General features: G+C 40.5%; 2 protein-coding genes across 9 annotated transcripts in view; one reads left to right on the forward strand and one right to left on the reverse strand.

The window, feature by feature from the left end:
• Positions 1–700: 700 nt before the first annotated feature.
• On the reverse strand, positions 701–9,310 carry ZAR1L (zygote arrest 1 like). Of its 3 annotated transcripts, XR_006711359.1 has the most exons (5): positions 8,020–9,310; positions 7,177–7,269; positions 5,565–5,639; positions 3,680–3,745; positions 936–1,021 (listed from the first exon to the last, which is right to left on the reverse strand). XR_006711359.1 is itself a non-coding variant. In XM_045473490.1 (4 exons), the coding sequence occupies exons 1-4, from the start codon at positions 8,677–8,679 to the stop codon at positions 878–880; spliced, it is 972 nt and encodes a 323-aa protein (XP_045329446.1). In that variant the 5' UTR covers positions 8,680–9,310; the 3' UTR covers positions 701–877. The 3 variants fall into 3 exon arrangements, 2 of the variants coding, with proteins under 2 accessions (XP_045329446.1, XP_045329456.1); XM_045473490.1 differs by lacking the exon at positions 3,680–3,745 and having other exon boundaries at positions 701–1,021; XM_045473500.1 differs by lacking the exons at positions 3,680–3,745; positions 7,177–7,269 and having other exon boundaries at positions 701–1,021.
• A 1,082-nt stretch (positions 9,311–10,392) lies between these two features.
• Positions 10,393–16,303, forward strand: part of BRCA2 (BRCA2 DNA repair associated) — a 61,602-nt gene continuing 55,691 nt past the window's right edge. For 3 of the 6 annotated variants that reach the window (XR_006711354.1, XM_045473337.1, XM_045473432.1), the window contains exons 1-3: positions 10,393–10,604; positions 11,368–11,469; positions 13,781–14,026. Coding sequence is in view for 5 of the 6 variants with exons in the window: in XM_045473337.1 (XP_045329293.1) it covers positions 11,403–11,469; positions 13,781–14,026 (313 nt within the window). In the remaining variant the exon portion in view is untranslated. Of the gene's footprint in view, positions 11,246–11,367; positions 11,470–13,780; positions 14,027–16,303 lie in introns of all 6 variants that reach the window. The other 3 variants (XM_045473420.1, XM_045473427.1, XM_045473379.1) reach the window with 3 other exon arrangements.

Consider the following 16,303-nt stretch of genomic DNA (forward strand, 5'->3'; position numbering starts at 1 on the left):
AGAATGTGGCCCACCTGCTCAGATCAGAGACTTGGCTCTTTCTGTTCCCTTGGGTCAAGACCATCTTCTTTTCTCTAAGCTCCCTTATCCTGCAGGTCTCCATCCTCATGCTGCCTCATCCCAACCACCCTACCTAAAAGCTCACTCTATCACAGCACTGTTCCCTTCACAGCACTTACCACATTTGAATCTGAAAAAAATACATATATCTTATATGTACACATATATAGGTGTATTCATATATGTATACATGTATACATATGTATATATATACACATGTATGTATATATACATACATAAATATATGTACGTGCATATATATGCAGTAGTTCAAGCTATGGAGCAAGTCAGAGTCCATGTGGGTTCAAATCCTGGCTCTACACTTTGATCTCTCTGTGGTTCCCTCTCCTTATGTCTTAAGAGGGGGTATAATAGTTTGCACTTAATATGGCTGCTATAATGAGTTACAATCCATAGCACATAATAAATGCTGTTTAAGCATTTGCTACAATTATTATGTATAGCTGAAGGCCAGGACCTTGCCCCTCATCATCTCTGTATTTCCAGTGCTTAGAACAACCAGCTGATAAAAGTTTGTCAAATGACTATTGTTCCCTTCATGTAAGTGACAGTATCTACCATTTCCCAATACTGTATGGATGTTTTTACCCCGAGATCACCAATTAATGTGCCTTCATGGTCTATTTTACATGCATTTATTTTATTCTACTCACACTGTACAATTGTTAAGCAACCTACAAAAAGTACAAAAGCCTAGTCCATTTTCCAATACCAGGTCAGAGCTAAGTTGCAAAAAAGGAACAGTACCGTAAGTTACAAGGAAAGTTTGGGTGTCCTGTACAAGTCATACTGCCTGTCACATGATGTATTTAAAGCTGTAAGTATTGCCACAGGAGAATCTCTTGTCTTTGCAGCGACCACACAGTTCCTGTCGATGCGGCCTCCTTAGATCAATGTGTCTTTTCTTTTGAGGACAGGAACAACGAGACTTTGAACAGGTCTTTAGAAAACAAGGAACAGTTTGGACACTAAATAATTAAATCAGTGTTTCAAATATAATCCTCAAATTAAAATACTTCTCCCCACCATCCCTATCCTTGATATCGTCATCTTCCTTTGAGTCCTATGAGAAGTCCTAGACCAAGTTGTACGGAGACACTCACATCCCATTAAATGCTATGCATTTTTCAAGATCAAAGAGCAAAGATGGTATTTGAGACAATACTGCTAAGCCAACCAAGAGGATCTCATGACAGAAAAAGGTTTGAGAAGTTAGAGTTTATAGAATTTCTTCACTAATAAGTTTTTACATCTGTAGCCAGGTAGGGGTGAGAGGCAGTGAGTAAGTATTAAGCGATTTGATTATCTAGGCTGGAATATTTGAGAACATTAGAGCAGTGTCTCAACCAGCTGTACTGTACCCACCAGCAGACATCTGGCAATGTCTGGAGATGCTTTTTGGTTGTCACAACTAGGGGGAAGGGTACTGTAGAGGAAGCTAATTCTCTTCTTGCTCCAGAAATGCCTTACCTTCACTATAAAGTGTTCTTTTTTTTTTTTTTTCAACATTTATTTTTTTTGGGACAGAGAGAGAGAGAGCATGAACGGGGGAGGGACAGAGAGAGAGGGAGACACAGAATCGGAAACAGGCTCCAGGCTCTGAGCCATCAGCCCAGAGCCCGACGCGGGGCTCGAACTCACGGACTGCGAGATCGTGATCTGGCTGAAGTCGGACGCTTAACCGACTGCGCCACCCAGGCACCCCTAAAGTGTTCTTAACCATTATCACATTCGGTCTTCTGATAAAAAAAAAAAATAAAAATAAAAAATAAAAAAAAATCATACCCCATGGAGACCAGTATACTGCCCTTGTACACCCTCTCAACCCTGCTTATCTTTAAAATTGACCACTGCTCTATTTTCTGCACGTGACCATAGCTAAAAAAAGTCAAGCTTTACAATTTATATTGTGGAACTAGGAATCTTCATTTTGCCAATCAAAATCTAAACTATTAATGAAACATTGTACTACATTTATAACTTCCACTCTTCCAGTGACAAGTATGCATCCTTATAAGAAAATTCTAGGGGCGCCTGGGTGGCGCAGTCGGTTGGGCGTCCGACTTCAGCCAGGTCACGATCTCGCGGTCCGAGAGTTCGAGCCCCGCGTCGGGCTCTGGGCTGATGGCTCAGAGCCTGGAGCCTGTTTCCGATTCTGTGTCTCCCTCTCTCTCTGCCCCTCCCCCGTTCATGCTCTGTCTCTCTCTGTCCCAAAAATAAATAAAAAACGTTGAAAAAAAAAAAAAATTCTAGTAGCTACTATTCACATGGTGTTTGCTGCATGCACTAAGTACTTTATACAAATTCATTTAATCCTCACAATACTCTTAATGTGGAAAAAATAAATAAAAATATAAATAAATAAGGATTTACTCTAAAGGTAGGTTTCTGTTTCTGGCAATGGTGTACTAGGTAGTTTTGACCAAGCCACCTGCTTAGGATAACTAGAAAAGCTGAGCTAAAGAAATAACTTTTAAAAATAACTATTTGAAGCACTACAGAATTATCAAAGCATTAGAGAAAGAAACCCAGAAGTGGAGGGGAGCCTGACATTTAGGACTATTTCCTCCCTAAAGGTCTGCCAATTCTGGAAGAAATGAAGGACAGTGAAAAGCTGAAAGGAAGTTTGACAAGTCAATGTAGCTGATGGATAATCTTAAATATGCCAAAATGGGAAAGACCTGGTAAACAGTTCAGGTTTTGTGTTGGGACCCTGAAAGGTTACAACCTAAGAATAAAGATGAACCAAAAATTGACCAGCTTTTACAGATGCTAAAGCCCAGTTTCAAAATAGCTCAACCCTGTTTAGAAAATAGCAATCTAATTGTTAATGTCCCTATCTTCCCACCAGAAGCAAGCAAATCTTCTGTGAAGGAAGATACTATCCTAGGCCTCAAATTATCACTGTAATTCTTCATATTCACTAGTCAACACTCAATCAAAAATAATCATATGAGGTACATGAGGAGATATAACAACAAATTTGAAAAACATGGAAAATGACAATGATAGCAACAGAACCATAGGGCATTAAGTTAATGGAGTTAAGTAGTACAGATTTTAAGATAATTATGCTTAACATGTTCAAAGAAATAAGACTGGTAAGTTCAGCAGAAAACTGGAAGTTATTTTTTAAAGACAAAAATTATAGCACTGAAAACAGAGTAACTTAAATCAACTCAACAGATGGATTTAATAGCAGATTGGAAATAGCTGAAGAAAGAATTAGAGAAACGGAAGACAGAGTGAGAGATGGGGCACTACGGGGTAAAATGTCCATGGGCTGATGTTTTTCCCCCCTCTTATGGAACCTTGGAGCATCAACATTTTGGCAAAACCTTAAGCGAATTCTGTTTAAATGTGATCATTACATAGCACTGACTGAGTACTTGAAATTTGCAAACAGGGAGGAGTTACTGAGACTGTAATGTTATGCCTCTTTATTTAAAAGTGTGTGCTAAGATACAAACGATTATGAGGGACATAGGTGAAATAAGTTTCCTTTAGTGTAAGTTTCTTAGCATTTTAACAGATCTCATTCAAGGGCCTATCTTACAGCCTTATTCCACTGGTTGCTTCAAACGTGAAATAGACCTACCTGATAAAATCCTTTCACTCTTTATCTTGTAACTTTGAGAAGCTATTTAACCCTAAGTTTTCATTTCTAAAGGGGAGATAAAGAGCATTAACCTCAGAGGTTTTGTAAAATACATTTTAAAAAAATTTTTTAGGTTTATTTTAGTAGATGATATACAAACTGGAGCAAAGGGGGACAAAAGCATAGGAAATACAGAAAAGAACATAAAAGGCATAAGGGATATGGTTAAAGGTCTAATATGAGTAACTGGAATAGAGAGCTAATGGGGGTGTAAGTAATATTTTAAGAGATTATAGCTGATAATTTTCCAAAAGAGGTAACAATCTTCAAGCTATAGATTCAAGAAATGCTATGAATCTCAACCAGATAAATACAAAGAAACCACAACTAGGCATCTAACTGTAAAACTACTGAAAAACAAAGCAGAGAGAAAGATCTTAAAAGCAAGTAGATTTAAGAAGGGGAATTAGTAATGCTAATAACCAACTTCAAAAACAATAAAGGTCATACGCTTAAAGAACAGAAAGAAACTACTGCCAACCTAAAAATTCTATACCCAGCAAAATTATCCTTTAAACCATCATCCAGGCAAAAGAGGATGTGTCACCTTCAGACCTGTGCTACAGTAAATATTAAAACATATTCTTCATGTAAAAGAAAAGTGGTCCCAGATACAAAAAGGAATGAAGAGCAGCAGAAAGGAAATATGTGTAGCTAAAGCTAAGTGAATGACTATATAAAATAACGCCTTATGATGTTTAAAATTAAAATATACGACAGTAGTATATAAATTAGGATGAGGTGATAAGGAGTTAGAGTGTTCTAAGTTCATTGTATTGTCAAGGAGAGGTATTAATGATTTATGCAGACTTTGATAGGTCAAAGAATCATGTTGGAATGTCTAAGGTAACTGCCAGAAGAATAGGAAACAATGAATAACTACCGAGATAATAGAGATGGGAAATTATTTTTTTATTTAAAAAAAGTCACTTCAATGGAACACAAGAGGAATATAAGAAAATATATTTAAACCTACATTATATTAAACATAAACAGATTAAATGAGAATGTCCAACTAGAAAATCTAAAGGTAAACCATTCATAAACTGTTAGACTAGTTTTTTAAATATTTATTCCTAAGTAGGACAAAAAATATTTTTAAGTGAAGGATTGAGATCTTAAAAATGTCTCAGTTATGAAAACCAACTATGCCATACTTCTCTGAAAAGTTTAAAAAGAGGTCTCCTACAAGGTGTTTTAGAGACCTAATTCTGTGACTTCCTAGACCCTGGAGACACCATAAAATATGATCAAAGTTCTAATATTTACTACTTGCTTACACTTGGGCAAGTTATTTCTTCATCAACTTTAGCCTTCTGGTCTGGAACATGGGGATAACACCTACCTCAAAGTTTAGATTACAGGAGATAATGCATGTAAAGCACTTAGCCCAAAGTCTGGTACATAGTAAAAGCTTAATACAGGTTCCCTATTAAGTTACTACATCCATATGGGATTATTGAAACACTATATCGTACACCTGAAATTAATGTAATACTATATGTTAACTAACTGGGATTAAAATTTAAAAACTCAAAAAAAATTACTACATCCAAATTACACAAAGGGTGTTTTATAAACAACATATATGGCCCATACATAAATATACCATATAAAGCAACTTAAGAGTCAATATGTCTCCTCTCCTACACCCCCCAAAAATCCAGAATTTATTTTTCTAAAATATTATAAAAATTCAAGGTATAGAAAACTTAACATTTCTATTCAAATACCCAATCTATCAAATCCTAACATTTTGCCACAGAAGCTTCATATTTAAGAATGGTAACCTTATAGACTCAATAAAAGTGCTCTACATGCTTACCTGACATTGGATTGCTTCTACTCGGTAAGGGTTAAAACTCTTTTGGCATTTGCAACACAGTTGTTTGAAATAAACCTAAAGAGAAATAAGGGGTTTTTATATATACATACATACACACACACACACACACACACACAAGATTATATGTACCTTAGGCTCCCAGTTCTTAAGTAATCTCTTCCCCACTTTGTGCCCTGCTTTTGCCCAACCTCTACCCTGAGGTCTTAAGTAGTGCTATCAGTCCCTTTTTCTCACTCTTTGAACCTCATTTCCTTACCTGTAAAATTGAGATACTACCACTTGCTTTTTCTATAATTCTGGCAACCGTTAATGTACACAAAGTACCACAGTAAAAATCTTCAATGGGAAGTAACTATTATAATTTTATTCATTGCATGAAGGCCAAACCCTTGACCTTTGCTTTTTGTCTTAGTCTATTAGCCTCCCACTTTTTCATTTTCTCATTATTTCCCCACTTGAACTTCAAATTATTTATAGTTACCACCCATACATATTGTTTCTCAACTCTGCGTTCTCTGGTGCACAGTTTCTCCCTGCTTCAGTTGGTGAACTCCTCCTAGTTAGCCTAAAAAATCCTGCCTGGACATCATGATGCCTTCCCTCTGACAGAGTTAATCAGCCGCCTCCTGTGTTATTTCTGCATCACTTCCAGGACACAAATGCCACTGTGTCTATCACCACATTGCATCTTATCTCCTAGGAGAATAAATTTCTTAAGGAGGAGTCCTAGGTCTTGTTCCTTTTATCCTAGCATCTCAGAGCGTGTTCATTAAACCCACTGTTTTTCTTCTGGCATAGTATAAAAATCTATTTGCTTCCAGGGTCTAGTAAATGGCTAATATGAAAAGTCAAGGTTTCATTCAGGTCTTAGCACACCTCCTTACCCGCTCCTTCTATAGGCCTTTAGCCGGAAAAGCAGTACCTAAAACGTGAAAGCACAGGGGACTCCAACTCAAATGCTTGTTGAAGTTAATGAGATAGACCAGATGTCAGCTGTTGCAAAATGAAGTGCACAAGCCCTGTGAAAGGAGAGAGAAGCTGCTTCGCCCCAGCCTACTGTTTTCATCGAGTCTACAGCGACCAGAGTCTAATCAGGGAAACTGGAAATGCAGATCATAAAGTCTTTCCCAATCTTAATGCGTTGACAACTAATTCAATTGAGAGAAAAACTGCTTAGCCTACACAAGTCTGTCCAAGGCGAACCTTTACAATAAATTATTTCTCTTATAGCTCCACCTTGTGGACAAACTGTGGAAATTGCCTAGAGCCAAGGTCTCAACAGGTTCAAAACACACCAACTAAAAAATGATTATAGACAGTTCCACCGGACACAAGAGTTCACCGAAATAACATGCAATTCTGTTCCGCAGAACTAACAAGCTAAATGTAACACCAGCTCTGAGAGCCTCAAGTGTTCATGTGGACAGTCCAATTCAGTTCAAACATTAACCATGTACCGATAAAGTGCCTGGCACGAAGGATGCCAAATGAATGAGATAGCATTGTGGTCACGTTCCATTAGGAAACGCTCTCCCTCTAACATCTGTCTGCCCCATCCTCCTCCTCCCATGTCCCGCTCACTTTTACTTACCTTATTAGTTCCCGAAATGCACCACACATAAGCACTCTCCCATCTGGTCTTACAATCTTTACAGTGAAAATAGCCATATTTTGGTTCCAAAAACTGCAGATAAGGGGGAAAAGTCTTTTACAATCTTTGGGGGGAAAGCCAGATCCTCTTTCCTTGTGGCTTTGTATAAAAAAACAAAAAGCCCGGCCACCTGAGTGGCTCAGTTGGTTAAGCATCCAACTCTTGATTTCAGCTCAGGTCATGATCTCACAGTTTGTGAGACTGAGCCCCACATCAGGCTTCACACAGTGCAGATCCTGCTTGGGATTCTCTCTCTCTCTCACTCTCTCTCCCCTCCCCCCCTTCTCCCACTTGCACACTCTCTCTCGCTCAAATTAAATGAATAAACTTGAAAAGAAAAAACAAAAAGCTTCCTTAACTTCACTCATACCTATCCTCAAGGCTACTATGCTAATTTAGCATTTCATTGCTCAGGGATTACCCTGAGATTCTTATTTCTCCTGTCTCTCAAACTTTTCTAACGTTCTTTCAACAATGCCACCAGCACAATCTCCCCCAAAAGAAAATCTGGTCACATATTTGGCAGACCTGAAACCCCATCTTATCTCCTCATTCCCAATAGCAATGGTTACCAGACTTCTGAGTTTCACATGCTTAAAGTTAGCACCCTATTCTACCAAAAAGTGACAAAACATATAGGCCATTTAAAACATGTTATCAGAACTACCTCTCCTTCGTCAAGTATAAAGTGAAAGATTTTTTTCTCTGTTACCCCACAAACGGAAAGGAGGAAAGAGAGGATAAGGGGAGCGGAGGACTGAGGACAGGGAGGAGAAAGTTCACCTGAAAGTTGGGTTTCCGGAGCAGATGTGCTCCACCGACTCCCTGTGTCTGCTTGCTCTTCCCCTCCTGAGGGTTTGGGGTACCTTCCTCCCCCAACCCATGCTGGCAAAGCTCCTCCTGTTTGTCCTCTTCAGACCTTGGCGTTGGTGGTGACTGCTGCTGCTGCTGGCTGGCCTCCGCAGGACCCAAAAGTGCCTTCCTCTCCTGGTCTTCCCCCTCCTTTCGCGGCTGGATCAAGCCCCTGCGACCTATCACTGGTGAATAGACTCCCCAGGCCGGCAGGGGTACCTTGTGACCTGAGCTGCTCCAAGGGGAGCGGCTGCGCAAGGTGCGAGAACCCAGCGAGCACTGCACAGACTTGTCCACCCGCGGACTCACCTGCACCCCCACCTCCTTGGTGTTGGCCTTGCAAAGCCGCAGGCTCAGGCTGGGGTTCATCTGGGAGAGAATGGCCTTAAGCTGCGCCCTCTTGTAAGGGTCCATACAGTAGTCGGAGGCATTTGCGGGCACCAGCAACCCAGGCCTGGCCAGGAAAGTGGGGGGACCGGTGTTTCGCCTCCAGTCAGGCTGTTTGTGTTCATAGAGTCCTGGCTGGCCCAAAGGCATCGTATTCCCATAGCCCTGGTACAAGCCACAGGGAACGCGGACAAAGCGTTCCATCTGCTCACCCAGCACCCAGGCACAGCACAAATCCCAGTGTGCTTTGTCTCCTTGTCTTGCCTTCCACCTTCATCCACCCTTCTTTTTCCTGATCAAGTTAGTTTAGGTCCATTCCAAGCTTCTCCATTTATTTCAGGTTCTGATGGGAGCTGCTGCCTATTTCCCTAATTAAAGGAGGACAGGAGATCTACCCATCTACAGAGGTCTAATGTCCACCTGATACCTATTTGCTCTTCCTATCTCTTCAACTCACTCCTCCCGAATCTTTCTTCAAAGCTGTTTTTCATTGAGACTTCTTACTCACACACGTGCTTTCATTAGCTTGATTTGAGCATACTAGAAGAGTATATGGAAGTAAGTATATCACGGCAGAGTTAATGAATGTAAAGACCCTGGTACCACAGGAGCAAGGAGAATAAAGTTATGGGGGGAGGGGGGGAGGTGTATGTGGTGAGAAAATGTACTTTAGAAGGTTGTACTGTATGCCAACAGCTCTCATTAAGTCACTCCTAGTGAGGGCCACTGTCCCAAAAGGTGAAAAAAGCAAATTGTTCTGATTTAGAGGGTAAATGGAAACTTAATCACAGGATAGTTAAGTATCCGAAATCAAAAGGACTTGAACTGAAACCTGGGCCTTGTTACCAGGCAAGTTACTTAACCAGGTGATTTGGTTTCCCCATCTGACAATACTAATTTATAGAATTATTACAAGATTAAATGTGATATTACCTATAAAGCACAAAGCAGAGTAACTCATGAGTGTTAAGTGGTAACTCTAACTGGGTAAGGATCAGAGCTGTGTGTTCCTTTGCTATTTAGACCTAGATGATCATAAACTTTGCTATCTGTACTGGTAAGGCTTCCTGCTAGAACAAAAGAAAAGGATCAAACTAAAACGACACTTATGTAACCAAGAAGAGCCCACCCTTTGTCTAATCTAAGGTTATTTCATTGTTTACTGCTCAAGAGCTTTGTGACAGCAGCAAGGTCTATAAGCAGCTCTCACACCAGAATCCAGAAAATTTAGGTTATACCAGCCAGCCGTAATTAAGCTTCCTGCTACCCAGGTCACAGACCCTGTGAACGATGGGGACAGATTCCAGTCTTTCAAGGCGACTTAGAGAAAAGAAAGGCACAAAACAGGGTGATTGGCCGCTGTAAGAATATAAATATTATGGAAGCCTGCAGAGGGGGAACACCTGCAGGAGAGCCACGGTCATTTCACAATTTTTCAAGGCTTAGAGGTCTTGGAAACCTGCCACGTAACAGCAACATGGGGACTAGAACTAAAGTCCTCTGGCTTCAAATCTCAGCCCTTTCCACTCTACGCAGAGCACGCAACCGGGAAGGCAGTTAGCCACAACCACGGCCCACTCCGGGGGTTCCCAAGGTGGGCCACTTTAGGGGACGCCGTTCTTAGGGGAGAACAAAGGTCTTTCAAAGACCCCAGGCCGTGTACCCTAGCGGTCACCCAAACGTGAGGTGGGGCAGAGGGAATGAGGAGTGGCGAAGTACACTTTGTGCGCGGTCGCCCCCCCAGCAGCGCGGCCTGGTACTCCGAAGGCTCAGGGAGAAGACAAGAAGCACCCCAGCTCCGTTTTTACGCGGTTCCGGACCGGACGCTCAGCAGCCGAAACAGCGCTTGGCTTTCGCCACACGGACGCTGCAGAGCCTGACTTCCGGGTGGCGCGCACGTTGCGTGCGCGTCATGGCGTCACCGCGTGACGTGCGCAGGGAGCGGGCTTTTGGCGCGAGCGTCTGAAACAGGGTGGGCGGAGGCGGAGCTGCTGGGACTCCGCGCCTTGGTTGTTGTCAGAACCGTGGGTCGCCGCGCAAACGAGCCTGCGGCTCAGATTTCTGGTCGAGGTGCCGGCGCGGTTTTGGTCAGCCTTCTCCGGCCGAAAAGAGCTCCACCAGCGGAGGCGGTTAGTGTTGGCTGGGTGGAGACGGACGGGCCGGTGTGAGGCGGCGGGGGAACGCCTCTCGTTCCCGGGGTGGGAGCCGCGGCCTCCCTCCCTCTACGGTCGGTGCCAACCTCGCCCCGACTGGGAGAAAGGGCCGGGGGTTCGGCTCCTCCGCTGAGCGGACTCGAGCCCTGGCGCTTCCTTGGGACTCCACTTCCCAGCTTCGGGCCCCGCCACCCGCCCAGGATTTGCCCCTTAGCTGCCCCAGATGTCCCAGTCTCAAGTTTCCTTAGTTGGAAAGACGATGAAGTTAACTTTAACGGAATATCGTAATTCCGGAAAATGTTTTACAGCTCCTGGTACGCTGTAGCTGTCTTGCTTAAGCCCTCCGGCTGTATTAATCCTTGCTGTATTACGAAGATTTACTGATTTGAAATTGCCCAAAGATAGTTACCTGTCATAGGACCCCTCACTGACAGCATCCCCTAGCCGCACGTGACTAACTTAATTGAAAGTAAACATTTAAAATTCTGTTCTTGAGTCGCGCTTCCCCCGTTTCAAATGCTTCATGTGGCCAGTGGCGACTCCGTTGGATGGCACAAACACGGAACGCTCCCATCCTCGCAGTGAGTTCAGCTACCGTCCCAAAAGATAGGACCGAGGTAAAGAAACAATGTAACTTTAGGCAAGTTTACCTGCTTCTGATTGTACCTTAGAGTCAGTTAACAAGGACTGCATCCCTGTGAAGTGTATTTGGTGTTTTTTTGTTTGTTTGTTTTTGCAGAGTTACCAAGCATCGGAGTAATATTGTAGATAAAAATGCCTATTGGATGCAAAGAGAGGCCAACTTTTTTTGAAATTTTTAGGACGCGGTGCAATAAAGCAGGTATTGACAAAGTTGATCATTTGCCTTGAGAAAATGTTTTCAGAAAAATATGTAAATATGCATGCTTGCTGAAAAGAATCCAATACTTGACGGTTTTGTTTACACTGTAAACTGTTCCTTCTGGAGTCATCCATCCAGTTAAGAAAATGGTCATTTAGGGTTAGCCAAATGATAAGTGTAGAACCCTGGGTATAAACAAAAGACCAGCCTCTTAAAATTAGTAGTAGGCAGAATTGCTTTTAAAGCACAGACCTTCTAGCAAATCAGAAGCATTGGTAATGTTACTTGACAGGAGGAGTTGTCAAACTTTTTAGTCTCAATACTCCTTAAACTCTTAAAAATGTTTGAGGACCTCAGAGAGCTTTTGTTTTTGCAGACTACCATATAGAAATTAAAGCTAAGAATTTGAAAAAAAAAATGTTTATTAGGTCACTTAAAGATAAACCCACTGCATATTAACACAAATAACATTTTTTTGAAAAATAACTGTATTTCCCGCCCCCCAAAAAAGAAGGATGGCTCTGTTTTCCAATTTTTTTTTAATGTTTATTTATATTTGAGAAAGAGCCCACACACAAGCAGGCGAGGGGCAGAGAGAGAAGGAGACAGAATCCAAAGCAGGCTCCACACTGTCAGCACAGAGTCCTATGGCGGGGCTCAAACCACAGGCCTTGCGATCATGACCTGAGAAGTCTGATGCTTAAAGGACTGAGCCATCCGGGTGCCCCTACAATTTTGCACTTTAATATCTGGCTTAATGAAGATAGCTGGATTCTCATTCCTGCTTCTACATTTAATCTGTTGCGGTATGTTGTTTTGGTACAAGCATATAAAGAAAAGCCAGCCTCACACACCAGTGTAGTTGAGAAAAAGGAGTATTTTAATAGTCTTCAGTTAATTGTGGGTATTTTTCTTTGATAATACACAAAAAATTGATAAGTGGTAGTTTAAGAGTTGCAATATGGAATTGGAAACCATATCGTCAGCTTTTTATACTCTTGTTACATTTAATTCTATTAGTCTTTTTTGCACTTTGAATAAATCTTTTATCCATGTCGTAACATTGGGTATTGATAAGTTGTAAAATGTCAGTGTTGTGGATTACAAATATTCCATATATTGACACATTGTATTAAGCGTTAAAAATCACGTGTGTTAATTCACTAATCTCATCAGAAAAATCTCCTAAGATTAAGAAGATAAGTTTACAGAGCCTTAATAAACTTTAACAAAATTCAAATTCCCATTTAAAAGCTGTCATTTTCTCACTGGCAACAAACTTTTTTCTGCAGTGATAGGCTCACTTCATTTTTGAGAAAATGTTCACCAAATCACTGAACTCAAAATGACTTATTTGTTGTTCTTTCTACTAAAAATGACTTTCCATGAAAAAGTGCTAATTCAGCTCATAACTCACCACTTGTGCTTTTCTAGACAACTGTTGTACTTAATATGCAGAAATGCTTGATGCATACTTTCCATTTTATCACAGAGAATATTAAAAAGATGTGCTCAAGGGTTGGGCTTTATAAAATAATTTTTACTGCTTCATTAATGATATTTTAAGTTGGACTGGTTTTTTGGTTTTGTTTTTGACAAGTGCGTGAATGATGGAATACAATTACTAGCCCCGTTTATTGCCACTGCCTTGACTCATGCAAAGATGTCATCAGTTTTACACACCAAGGGTGCAGATGTCACCATTGTGAAAAAAAGAAATGATACCTTCGTATTATTATAAAAATAGTTTTGACCTAATGGAGCTCTTGAATTTGTCTTGGGGACCTACCCCCCACCCTCACCCCCACCACCAGTAATCCAGAGACCACACATTGAGAATCACTACTTTAAGGGTAGATAGATCATAGTAGAAATTTTGTCATTTCTCTTTAACAGGAGGGAGTCTTTTTATTCCATTTGATTTGTGAGTCTACATGTTCCTGTACTTACAGATTTGTCACATCCCTTTATGTAGTCTTTGTAGTTAAATTGTATCTGTGGAATGCATTCTTGCTATGAATGACTTGTTTCTGAATCCTGAATATAAGAGAAAGAAAACTTTAGAAAAGCTAACTAATATAGCTAGGAGCAATCACCTTGATTACAAAATCACCTTTTGTAAACTCTTGTTAGACCGTGCTACAGATTGGAGGGAGAACAGATTACTGCTCTTGTTTAATTAATATGCATTAACAAAAGTAATCTACAGTCAAAATCTCAAGCATCCTTTTCTTTGTTATGATCTTTACTGGTTCGTGAACTTACCTGTCACTGATTAAAACCAAGATGGAATTTTTATTTTTTCTTACAGATTTAGGGCCAATAAGCCTTAACTGGTTTGAAGAACTTTGTTTAGAAGCTCCACCCTATAATTCTGAACCCACAGAAGAATCTGGATATAAAATCAGTTATGAACCAAACCTGTTTAAAACCCCACAAAGGAAACCTTGTCATCAGTTGGCTTCAACTCCAATAATATTCAAAGAGCAAGGTCTGATTCCACCAATATACCAACAGTCTCCTTTAAAAGAATTAGGTAAATACAGAATAGACTCGGGTAAGTAATGTGGTCCAGTAGACTAGGGGAAAAACATGAACCAGGAATTGAGACAAACCTATGTTAAAACTCCCAGCTCTATTGGTAATTGTATCATACTGGTCAGATCAATCTCTCCGGCTTCACTTTCCCCGCTTGAAAAATGGAGATGATGAAAATAATGCCTGTAAGTTTGGATTAAATAAAAGAATGCAGGTACTTAATTAGTGTTCCTTTTCTTCCCTCCTTTGATTTAATATATCCTGCCTAGTTTGTTAAATTATATCTTTCTTCTGCCCCCCCACCCCCAAAAAAAAACACCAAGTGGGATTTGTTTTGATGTTAATTAAATAAACTCTATTTCTGCAGGTTATCACAGAGGACAGAGAAGGGTATTTTTATCAATTTTCTATAAATGTCTTTTGATTTAGTAACAGTTTCCCTGGCATACATGCCAGGTATTCCAATCAATCATGTAATAAGATTATATGTTCAGTCATTCAAATGTTTATCACCTATTTAAATGACATATTCTCCTTTCTCTGGAGCATTACTGTCACGTAAGGGGAATTAACAGTAGACAGATAAAGAGCAGTCTAAGATTGAATGTGGCACGTGTCAAAAGCAAAGTACAAAAAGTACAGTGAGAGTTGAGAAGAAAGAGCATAAGTAAGTTTGGGGGGGAATTGGGGAGTGATTTATTTGAATTAAACCTTGAAGGATAGGTGAGATCCAGAAATTTGAAGATGGCAGGGTAATAATGAATGTACTAGGCAGAGGAAAAACGTGAGGAAGATGATGTAGTTTGTTAAGAGAATGTCAAGTAATTCAGGTTTTTTTTTTTTTTTTTTTTAATGTTCAGTTCTGACACAGAGAAAGACCGAGCACGAGTGGGGGAGGGGCAGAGAGAGAGAGAGCGAGACACAGAATCCGAAGCAGGCTCCGGGCTCTGAGCTGTCAGCACAGAGCCTGACACGGGACTCAAGCCCATGAGCTGTGAGATCATGACCTGAGCCAAAGTCAGTCGCTCAACAGACTGAGCCACCCAGGCACCCCAGATTGTTTGGAATGTTGCATGTCTAAAATGGACCAATAAATAACCTAAGGCTAGAAAGAGAACCTAGAGCCAGATATTTAATGCCAGACTAAAACAATTGAGTTTATTTGATAGGTTGTCCAGAAAAATCACATGTAAATTTGATCATGCTACCTCCTGCTTCAAATCTTTGACTACCTCCCTTTGCCTTCGTGATAAAATCTTAACTCCTTAACATGATTTACAAGGTTCTTTTTTAATCTAGTCTCATTAACTCGTGCCTCATGCTGCCATAATTCCTCTTCCACCCATGTAATTTACCATTTGTTCATACTGAATTTCTTTTTGAAACCACTTTGCTGCATGGCTCTTTATAGATTGTACCTCTGTCCAGAAGTTAGTTAGTTCTTCCTACCTTTTTCTCTAACAAGCTCATCTTTCAGGTCTTGATTTATGTATGTGCTTCTGGGAAGTTTTCCTTGTCACACTGTTAGCTTCTACTGGAGGAGACTTAAAATAAGCAATTACAGTGGAATAAATACTATGAAAGAGGAAATTCATGGTACCAGAAAATGCACATACAAAGAGGACATAGGTAATGGGCAAAGATTTTCTTGTATGTTACTGGATACCTAGCGGCATACAAAGTGAGTATTCAGTAAATATTTACAGAATAAATGAGTATTTATTTTGCTTTGGAAAGCCTAATAACTGGACCCAATCTTTGGAGATTTGTTTTTCAAAATGAGATGCCTATATTGTGAGAATCTCCTGAAGTCCTGAATGAAAGGGAAGATTTCAGGCCCTAATCTGAATCTACTAAATTAGAATCACTAGAAATAGAGCCCATAAGTGTACCTTTTAAACTTATCCATGGAAATGGAAGACTGGAGGCAGGGAGACCAGTTAGGACACATAAAGGTCCAGGTTGTAGTGGGCCAACCACCTGAATTAGAGTAGCGGTAGTGAAAGCGGATATGGAAGATAGAAACTGTAAGACCCCACAATATCCTAGACCTAGGGATTTCAAAGAAAGGATCAAATCACAGGTTTAGAGCATAACTAAGAATATAATGGTGACATTCGTAGACGTTTTAAGCACTGGAGGAAAAACAGGTTTAAGACGGAAAAGGCTTGAAAGGATGAAAAAAAGTAGGTTGAGTTTTGGACTGCAATTTGAGACAGTGGTGAGGTGTAAAGGTGATGTCCTGAAGGATTTGGGGAATACAAGATTAAAACTTAAGAGAGCATACAGATAGGAA

Source organism: Leopardus geoffroyi, chromosome A1 (genome assembly GCF_018350155.1).
Source record: "Leopardus geoffroyi isolate Oge1 chromosome A1, O.geoffroyi_Oge1_pat1.0, whole genome shotgun sequence".
NCBI lineage: Eukaryota > Metazoa > Chordata > Mammalia > Carnivora > Felidae > Leopardus > Leopardus geoffroyi.

Excerpts from the sequence above, each read along its gene's own strand:
- ZAR1L (XM_045473490.1), bottom strand. The coding sequence starts at position 8,679 with ATGGAACGCTTTGTCCGCGTTCCCTGTGGCTTGTACCAGGGCTATGGG. Across the intron at positions 7,270-8,019 it reads TCCGGAAACCCAACTTTCAG|TTTTTGGAACCAAAATATGG; the intron begins GTGAACTTTCTC and ends CCTTATCTGCAG. Across the intron at positions 1,022-5,564 it reads TAGAAGCAATCCAATGTCAG|ACCTGTTCAAAGTCTCGTTG; the intron begins GTAAGCATGTAG and ends TGTTTTCTAAAG.